This window comes from Salvelinus sp. IW2-2015, linkage group LG6.1 (assembly GCF_002910315.2).
Source record: "Salvelinus sp. IW2-2015 linkage group LG6.1, ASM291031v2, whole genome shotgun sequence".
Classification (NCBI taxonomy): domain Eukaryota; kingdom Metazoa; phylum Chordata; class Actinopteri; order Salmoniformes; family Salmonidae; genus Salvelinus; species Salvelinus sp. IW2-2015.
In genome coordinates, this window is record NC_036845.1 from 10,622,560 (window position 1) to 10,632,402 (window position 9,843).

The 9,843-nt window shown below is 44.1% G+C and overlaps 1 protein-coding gene across 1 annotated transcript in view; it reads right to left on the bottom strand.

Moving 5' to 3' along the window:
* Positions 1–5,175: 5,175 nt before the first annotated feature.
* Positions 5,176–9,843, bottom strand: part of LOC111965064 (homocysteine-responsive endoplasmic reticulum-resident ubiquitin-like domain member 2 protein) — a 15,124-nt gene continuing 10,456 nt past the window's right edge. Inside the window, exons 8-10 of the mRNA XM_070443812.1 lie at positions 9,487–9,547; positions 6,058–6,191; positions 5,176–5,849 (exon numbers count right to left, since the gene is read on the bottom strand). Coding sequence (XP_070299913.1) covers positions 5,670–5,849; positions 6,058–6,191; positions 9,487–9,547 — 375 coding nt within the window. The 3' untranslated portion in view covers positions 5,176–5,669. The remainder of the gene's footprint in view (positions 5,850–6,057; positions 6,192–9,486; positions 9,548–9,843) is intronic.

Below are 9,843 nucleotides of genomic sequence, written 5' to 3' on the forward strand. Positions count from 1 at the left end.
GCACTTTTTGTACATAGTCCCCCCATTTTATTGTAGCAAAAGTATTGGGACAAATTCCCTTTTGTCCCATATTCATAGCACACAACGTCTACATCAAGCTTGTGACTCTACAAATTTGTTGGATGCATTTGCTGTTTGTTTTGGTTGTGTTTCAGATTATTTTGTGTCCAATAGAAATGAATTGTAAATAACGTATCATGTCATTTTTTGTCACTTTTATTGTAAATAAGCAGTGGTGGAAAAAGTAACCAATTGTCATACTTGAGTGAAAGTAAAATGACTTGAGTAAAAGTGAAAATCACCCAGAAAAATACTACTTTAGTAAAAGTCTAAAAGTATTTGGTTTTAAATATACTTAAGTATCAAAAGTAAAAGTACAAGTATAAATAGTATTTCAAATTCCTTATATTAAGCAAAGCAGACATACACATTTTCTAGTTATTTACAGATAGCCAGGGGCACACTCCAACACTCAGACATAATTTACAAACTAAGCATGTGTTTAGTGAGTCTGCCAGATCAGAGGCAGTAGTTATGACCAGGGATAGTCTCTTGATAAGTGTCGGAATTAGATCATATTCCTGCCCTGCTAATAAGCATTCAACATGTAACAAACACTTTTGGGTGTCAGGGAAAACGTATGGAGTAAAAAGTACATAATTTTCTTTAGGAATGTAGTGAAGTAAAAGTAAAAGTTGTCAAAAATATAAATAGTAAAGTGAAGTACAGATACCCCAAAAAACTACTTAAGTAGTACTTTTACTTAAGTACTTTACACCACTGTAAATAAGAGCAGAATATGTTTCTAAACACTTCTACATTAATGTGGCTGGTACCATGATTACGGATAATTCTGAATGAATTGTGAATAATGATGAGTGAGAAAGTTACAGATGCACAAATATCATACCCCCCACCCTGATAACGACTTCCTCTTCCTCATCACTGCTGTCATCAATGATGATAATTTGTCTTAAGACCTGAGGAATACAAATTAGACAAAAAAATCACGACAGTCATGACAGTCCTATTCCCTGGTGGACAGACTACGTAAACATAAAGTCTGACCAAATTACACAAGATTTTGGTTCTGGGTTAACTGAGATTATGACAGTCCACAAAACACCTTTAATCAGTTCTGTATTGTTTACACCTAAGTAAATCCATGATATAATTGTCAACATAGAGTACATCAAAATAACAGTCACCAGGACGGTTCAACCTAGGCCAAGATTTATAACGCGAAGGGATTATTTTATCGATGGACACGTTACGGAATTCAAAACCAGATGTAGGCTATTGGGCTCCTGAGTGGCTCAGGAGTCTAAGGTCTAAGGCATTGCATCTCAATGCAAGAGGCGTCACTACAGTCCCTGGTTCAAATCCAGGGTGTATCACATCTGGCCGTGATTGGGAGTCCCATAGGATGGCGTACAATTGGCCCAGCGCCGTCTGGGTTTGGCCGGGGTAGGCTGTCATTGTAGATAAGAATTTGTTCTTAACTGACTTGCCTAGTTAAATAGAAGTTAAATAAAATACTAAATATCTCAACAGTCCTCTCTGAAGGTAGATATGTCAATGAAGGTAGTTCTGTCATTGGAGTGACTTCTATCATTGTTGCCAATGATTATGTAACTGATGGATTCCATGATGATGGTTTTGTGACATCATAACACATGCTGTTACAGGCATATGACTACATTCCATTTGAAAAGGATATGGTTACAGGGCTAATTTTGGCTGATACATTTCCCACTGTTGCTATGCCACCTGTACCTGCACCATTTGAAAAAGAGCACTGAAGTGTATGAATGCACTCAGTTACTACCAAAATATGCGTATGGGTTTGTCCACTGAGCAGTGCCACGAGACACATTTCCCCTGCATCTGACATTGACCGCATGAAAAATAGAAAGAATCTGCCAGGCTATGCGTGCCTTGTTGAACTTTTTAAAAGCACCGATCCAGCCTGTAGGTCTACTGAGAACCACTCCGTCTCAGAGGACACCGACAAAGCCCTAGCATTCACTGATCACCCACAGACAGCTAAACAGTACTGTTCTAAAATCACAAGCTTTTTTTATTTTGTTTACAATGGCACCGCCTGCAGGCCAATTAGAGAACCTCTCTCAAGTGTCATTCAATTGAACCAATCAAATCAAACCAAATCAAATTTTATTAGTCACATGCGCCGAATACAACAAGTGTAGATCTTACAGTGAAATGCTTACTTACAAGCCCCTAACCGACAGTGCAGTTTTAAAAAATATGGATAAGAATAAGAGATAAAAGTAACAAGTAATTAAAGAGGAGCAGTAAAAAATATCAAATCAAATCAAATCAAATTCAAATCAAATTTTATTAGTCACATACACATGGTTAGCAGATGTTAATGCGAGTGTAGCGAAATGCTTGTGCTTCTAGTGCGGGGACAAATGCATAATAACCAACAAGTAATCTAACCTAACAATTCCACAACTACTACCTTATACACACACAGTGTAAAGGGATAAAGAATATGTACATAAAGATATATGAATGAGTGGTGGTACAGAACGGCATAGGCAAGATGCAGTAGATGGTATAGAGTACGGTATATACATATGAGATGAGTACTGTAGGGTATGTAAAATAAAGTGGCATAGTTTAAAGTGGCTAGTGGTACATGTATTACATAAAGATGGCAAGATGCAGTAGATGATATAGAGTACAGTATATACATATGAGATGGGTAATGTAGGGTATGTAAACATTAAATTAAGTGGCATTGTTTAAAAGTGGCTAGTGGTACATTTTTACATAATTTCCATCAATTCCCATTTTTAAAGTGGCTGGAGTTGAGTCAGTATGTTGGCAGCGGCCGCTAAATGTTAGTGGTGGCTGTTTAACAGTCTGATGGCCTTGAGATAAAAGCTGTTTTTCAGTCTCTCGGTCCCTGCTTTGATGCACCTGTACTGACCTCGCCTTCTGGATGATAGCGGGGTGAACAGGCAGTGGCTTGGGTGTTGTTGTCCTTGATGATCTTTATGGCCTTCCTGTGACATCGGGTGGTGTAGGTGTCCTGGAGGGCAGGTAGTTTGCCCCCGGTGATGCGTTCTGCAGACCTCACCACCCTCTGGAGAGCCTTACGGTTGTGGGCGGAGCAGTTGCCGTACCAGGCGGTGATACAGCCCGACAGGATGCTCTCGATTGTGCATCTGTATACAGGGCGGTGCCGGTACAGAGTCAATGTGCAGGGGCACCGGTTAGTTGAGGTAGCATGTACATGTAGGTAGAGTTAATTAAAGTGACTATGCATAGATGACAACAGAGAGTGGTGTGGAGAGGGGGGGGGAAATGTGAATAGTCTGGGTAGCCATTTGACTAGATGTTCAGGAGTCTTATGGCTTGGGGGTAGAAGCTGTTTAGAAACCTCTTGGACCTAGACTTGGCGCTCCGGTACCGCCTGCTGTGTGGTAGCAGAGATAACAGTCTCTGACTAGGGTGGCTGGAGTCTTTGACAATTTTCAGGTCCTTCCTCTGACACCGCCTGGTATATATGTCCTGGATGGCAGGAAGCTTGGCCCCAGTGATGTACTGGGCCGTTCGCACTACCCCTGTAGTGCCTTGCGGTCGGAGGCCGAGCAGTTGCCATACCAGGCAGTGATGCAACCAGTCAGGATGCTCTCGATGGTGCAGCTGTAGAACCTTTTGAGGATCTGAGGACCCATGCCAAATCTGTTCAGTCTCCTGAGGGGGAATAGGCTTTGTCGTGTCCGCTTCATGACTGTCATGGTGTGCTTGGACCATGATAGTTTGTTGGTGATGTGGACACCAAGGAACTTGAAGCTCTCAACCTGCTCCACTGCAGACCCGTCGATGAGAATGGTGGCGTTCTCTGTCCTCTTTTTCCTGTAGTCCACAATCATCTCCTTTGTCTTGATTACGTTGAGGGAGAGGTTGTTGTCCTTGCACCACACAGTCAGGTCTCTGACCTCCCTATAGGCTGTCTCGTTGTCGTCGGTGATCAGGCCTACAACTGTTGTGTCATCGGCAAATTGAATGATGGTGTTGGAGTCGTGCAGTCATGAGTGAACAGGGAGTACAGGAGGGGGCTGAGCACGCACCCCTGAGGGCCCTCTGTGTTGAGGATCAACGTGGCGGATGTGTTGTTACCTACCCTTATCACCTGGGGGCGGCCCGGCAGGAAGTCCAGGATCCAGTTGCAGAGGGAGGTGTTTAGTCCCAGGGTCCTTAGCTTATTGATGAGCTTTGAGGGCACTATGGTGTTGAACGCTGAGTTGTAGTCAATGAATAGCATTCTCACGTTGGTATTCCTTTTGTCCAGGTGGGAAAGGGCAGTGTGGAGTGCAATAGTGACTGCATCATCTGTGGATCTGTTGGGGCAGTATGCAAATTGGATCTAATTGGGTCTAGGGTTTCACCCTCAGAATTTAGAACACGTCATAAGCATAGCCACAGGAAGTAGGGGTGCTGCTGCACCCCCTGAAAAAGCAGAATTTAATAATAATTTTTATTCACAAAAGTAGTGCACTGGGCCTTTGCTAGTCCTCTATTAGCAGACCGAGATAGCCATTTGTAATCTGGGCAAAAATGTTTTTCAAGCACCTAATCTCTGAAATGATCAATTAGCTCAGTTGGTCAGGTGTGGTGCCGAGTTGGAACAAAATCCGGCAGTACCTGCAGCACTCCAGGAACAGGGTTGCCTACCCCTGTCATAGAGGTTAACGTGGCTAGAGGTTTCTTCAGTTTCCAGAGACCCAGGCGGTGGTCTCAAAAAAGGCCTCAGAATCCGTTAGGGATTCTAGGTTGAAGTAACCACCATCATGCCATAGGTTCTCACGTTCCTCCTGCTGCTGCTCCTCTACTTTAACATCATAGTGCCCGTTGGCACTGCACTGTTGGAGCAAGAAACACAAGCATTTCTCTGCACCTGCGATAACACCTGCAAACCTGTGTATGCAACCAATAAACTTAGATTTGAGTAGTCATCAAGCAGCCATCTTGGAGAATGAAGTAGAATTCCTGAGTTAATATAAGCTGTATCATGCATAGAATACTAATGAAAAAGAGCACCAACTTCCACTTAGTGACTCCCAAATACAGTAAATCAAATAGAAAACATCTCACTTGTCCTTCAATTGAGCCAATCATAGAAGACAGTTCACACACACATGAAACCACAAGGCTTTTAATCAAAAACGCATTTTGTCAGGAATTAAGATGTATATATTTATATGTAAATAGATAATGCTCATATACACAGAGATAAACATATGTGCTAGAGTCATTGCAATATTCATACACATTTAGGTGTGTATGTCCTTTCATCTATTCTCCAAAACCAAAACGATAAATGCAATGGCTGTATCACTACTTAAAATGGACGACCTTTCGAGGCCTTTCAATGCCACCAAAATCTGAATGAGCAGACATGATCAAAGGAAATAACGTGTGTGTGTGTACCGGTTTGTATGCTGAAATCAGAGAAGCCTCTGGAATATAAAGCATTGTTAGCTTGTTTAACATGGCATAACATGTTAGTTTGTTCGATGTTCATTGATTTATTCAAGACTTCCCCCACACTGCAGCACTTTTTACAGTCTGGTAGTTGGCAGTATGGGAGGTTGTTGCTGGGGGGGGGGGGCGGGGGTGTCTCCCTCCCTGATTTAGTTTGCGGGTTGGGGGGGTCCCTCTGGGATGAGGGAGGTGAAGAAGGTGCTGATGAAGGACCAGGCGGCGGCCAGGAAGCCGTGGTGGCGGGGGGCAGCGGGAGCTGCCGGGTCCTCTGGGCCTTCCTCTCCACTGTCGCCCTCCTCATCCTCCAGCCCTTCATCCATGATCCGCTCCTGAGATGGAGAGAAACAGGACGAGAAAACGAGAGAATAAGAGAAGGACCATCGGTTTAAAAAGCAGAGATGGAGAAAGAATGTGGCAGAGAGAAAGGAGCAGCTTGGACACAGACAGAAAAACAACCACACAGACAAAGACAGATCAGACAGAAAAACATAACCACACAGACAGGGATGGAGTCCATCTTAAACAAGGAGCACCCACCATCTCCTGGATGTCCTGGTGTCCCTCTGCCTCGTCCTGATGAGCTAACCCCGCTCCTCCTCCGGGGTTCTGCACCTCTGGCCTAAAGGGGAACCAACCAGCCCTGTGCCTAGTTAACACCACAAAATTAGTATCTCACACACAGATACAGTGGGCTCCAAAATTACTGTCACCCCTGACTGGCAATGCACAAACAATACTTAAACAAATATAAACAATATAATTATAGAGATAAACTCAAAATACCAACATGTGAGAAATACTGTACTTTATTAATGTTTTAATGGAACTAACCAAAATCATACAATTATTTAATACAAATACATTTCATCAAAATCAAGGTTTCATAATTATTGGCACTCCTCATTTAGTACTTAGTGCATCCACCTCTGGCAAGGATAACAGCATGGTCTTTTCCTGTAATGTTGACACGGTTAAGGAACACATTTGGAGGGATTTTGAACCATTCCTCTACGCAGATCCTTTCAAGATCCTTCACATTCTTGGGTTTGCACTTATCAACTTCCCTCTTCAACTAAGCCCACAGGTTTTCGATTGGATTGAGGTCCGGCGACTGAGATGGCCATGGCAGAACATTGATTTTGCTGTCACAGAAGCATTTCTGTGTGGATCTTGAGGTATGTTTTGGTCATTGTCTTGTTGGAAAGTCCACCTACGGCCAAGTCCAAGCCTTCTGGCAGAGGCAACCAGAATGTCAGCCAAAATTGCCTGATTCTTGGTGGAATTCATTATGCCATCAATCTTAACCTCTGGACCTCTGGAATTAAAACAGCCCCAAAACATCACTGACCCACCACCATATTTCAACGTGAGTATGAGGTGCCTCTCCTTGTATGCATCTCTGTTCCGACACCAAACATGCCAATGCTGTATCTGACCAAAACCTTAAATGTCGGTCTCATCTGACCAGAGCACCTTCTTCCAGTCATAATTTAAATGACATTTGGCTCCAAGCACTTGCGTCTGTGTCTTGGGGTCAGAAAGGGCTTTCTTATGACAACCCTTCCAAAGAGCCTGTGGTTGTGGAGGTGGCGTCTGATGGTACTTTTTGAAACCTGGTGACCCCAAGACACCACCAAGGCCTGCAATTCTTTCACAGTGATTCTTGGGGATTTTGTTGGTTCTCTCACCATCCTCCTCCCTATCCTGGGGGGCAAAATGCTTTTGCGTCCTCTACCCGTGAGGTTTTCAACTGTTCCATATCTTTTGAATTGTTTAATAATTGCCCTGACCGTGCTCAGTGGTATATTCAATTGTTTGTGGATCTTCTTGTAGCCATTAACAGACTCAAAGCTTATCACTATGCTAAGGATCCTGGGACTAAACACCTTCCTCTGCAACTGGATCCTGGACTTCCTGACGGGCCGCCCCCAGGTGGTGAGGGTAGGTAGCAACACATCCGCCACTCTGATCCTCAACACTGGAGCCCCTCAGGGGTGCGTGCTCAGTCCCCTCCTGTACTCCCTGTTCACACACGACTGCGTGGCCAAGCATGACTCCAACACCATCAATAACTTTGCAGACGACACAACAGTGGTAGGCCTGATCACCGACAACGACGAGACAGCCTCACTGTAAGGTTGTATTCAGCGCACGTGACAAATACATTTACATTACATTTAAGTCATTTAGCAGACGCTCTTATCCAGAGCGACTTACAAATTGGTGCATTCACCTTATGATATCCAGTGGAACAACCACTTTACAATAGTGCAACCGCGGTTCTCCCGCGCCGCCATCTTGCTCAGCATTGTGTATTTCTACTCCTCCTTTGGCCGCTTCGTCATGGTGATAGGCGCCATGCTGCTCGTCTTTTGTGAGTTCTCGTCTGTACACTATCAGTTTGACATTAGAATGGATACTTTTGAAGGACCCTGTTTACTTTGTACAGTGGGCTCCAAAATGACTGGCAACCCTGACTGGCAATGCACAAACAATACTTGAAAAAAATATAACAATATAATTATAGAGAAACTCAAAAAACCAACATGTGAGAAATACTGTACTTTATTAATGTTTCAATGGAACCCACCAAAATCATTTATTGATTTAATAAAATAAAAAAAATGGCTCCCTAAAGATGATTGTAAATAACATCTACCAAAATTAAACCAGGAATTAAATTCCACTTATCTAAGTCTTAAGGACTATATTGAGCCATTACATCACTTCCTGTTTCACTCGGGTGTAAAAATGAGGTAACACGCATGCAATATCCCTTTGTCATCCAACACTATGAAGAAAACAAAAGAACTGGCAGTTCAAAAGAGACAGATGGTCGTAGACCTTCATAAAGCAAATCAACGTTTATTTAACTCATCCAGAACGCCGCAGCCCGTCTGGTGTTCAACTTTCCCAAGTTCTCTCACGTCACCCCGCTCTCGCTCTCTCCACTGGCTTCCAGTTGAAGCTCGCATCCGCTCAAGACCATGGTGCTTGCCTACGGAGCTGTGAGGGGAACGGCAACCTCCGTACCTTCAGGCTCTGATCAGGCCCTACACCCAAACAGGGCACTGCGTTCATCCACCTCTGGCCTGCTCGCCTCCTACCTCTGAGGAGTACAGTTCCCGCTCAGCCCAGTCAAAACTGTTCGCTGCTCTGGCACCCAATGGTGGAACAAACTCCCTCACGACGCCAGGTCAGCGGAGTCAATCACCACCTTCCGGAGACCCCACCTCTTTAAGGAATACCTAGGATAGGATAAAGTAATCCTTCTAACCCCCCCCCCCTTTAAAAGAGTTAGATGCACTATGTAAAGTGGTTTTTCCACTGGATATCATAAGGTGAATGCACCAATTTGTAAGTCGCTCTGGATAGAGCGTCTGCTAAATGACTTAAATGTAATGTAAATGTATTTGTCAGTGCGCTGAATACAACCTTACAGTGAGGCTGTCTCGTCGTTGTCGGTGATCAGGCCTACCACTGTTGTGTCGTCTGCAAAGTTATTGATGGTGTTGGAGTCATGCTTGGCCACGCAGTCGTGTGTGAACAGGAGTACAGGAGGGGACTGAGCACGCACCCTGAGGGGCTCAGTGTTGAGGATCAGAGTGGCGGATGTGTTGCTACCTACCCTCACCACCTGGGGCGGCCCGTCAGGAAGTCCAGGATCCAGTTGCAGAGGAAGGTGTTTAGTCCAGGATCCTTAGCATAGTGATAAGCTTTGAGTCTGTTAATGGCTACAAGAAGATCCACAAACAATTGATATAAACACTGAGCACGGTCAGGGCAATTATTAAACAATTCAAAAGATATGGAACAGTTGAAAACCTCAGGGTAGAGGACGCAAAAGCATTTTGCCCCCAGGATAGGGGAGGAGGATGGTGAGAAAACCAACAAAATCCCCAAGAATCACTGTGAAAGAATGCAGGCCTTGGTGGTGTCTTGGGGTCACCAGGTTTCAAAAAGTACCATCAGACGCCACCTCCACAACCACAGGCTCTTTGGAAGGGTTGTCATAAGAAAGCCCTTTCTGACCCAAGACACAGAGCAAGTGCTTGGAGCCAAATGTCATTTAAATTATGACTGGAAGAAGGTGCTCTGGTCAGATGAGACCGACATTTAAGGTTTTGGTCAGATACAAATTGGCATGTTTGGTGTCGGAACAGAGATGCATACAAGGAGAGGCACCTCATACTCACGTTGAAATATGGTGGTGGGTCAGTGATGTTTTGGGGCTGTTTTAATTCCAGAGGTCCAGAGGTTAAGATGATGCATAATGAATTCCACCAAGAATCAGGCAATTTTGGCTGACATTCTGGTTGCCTC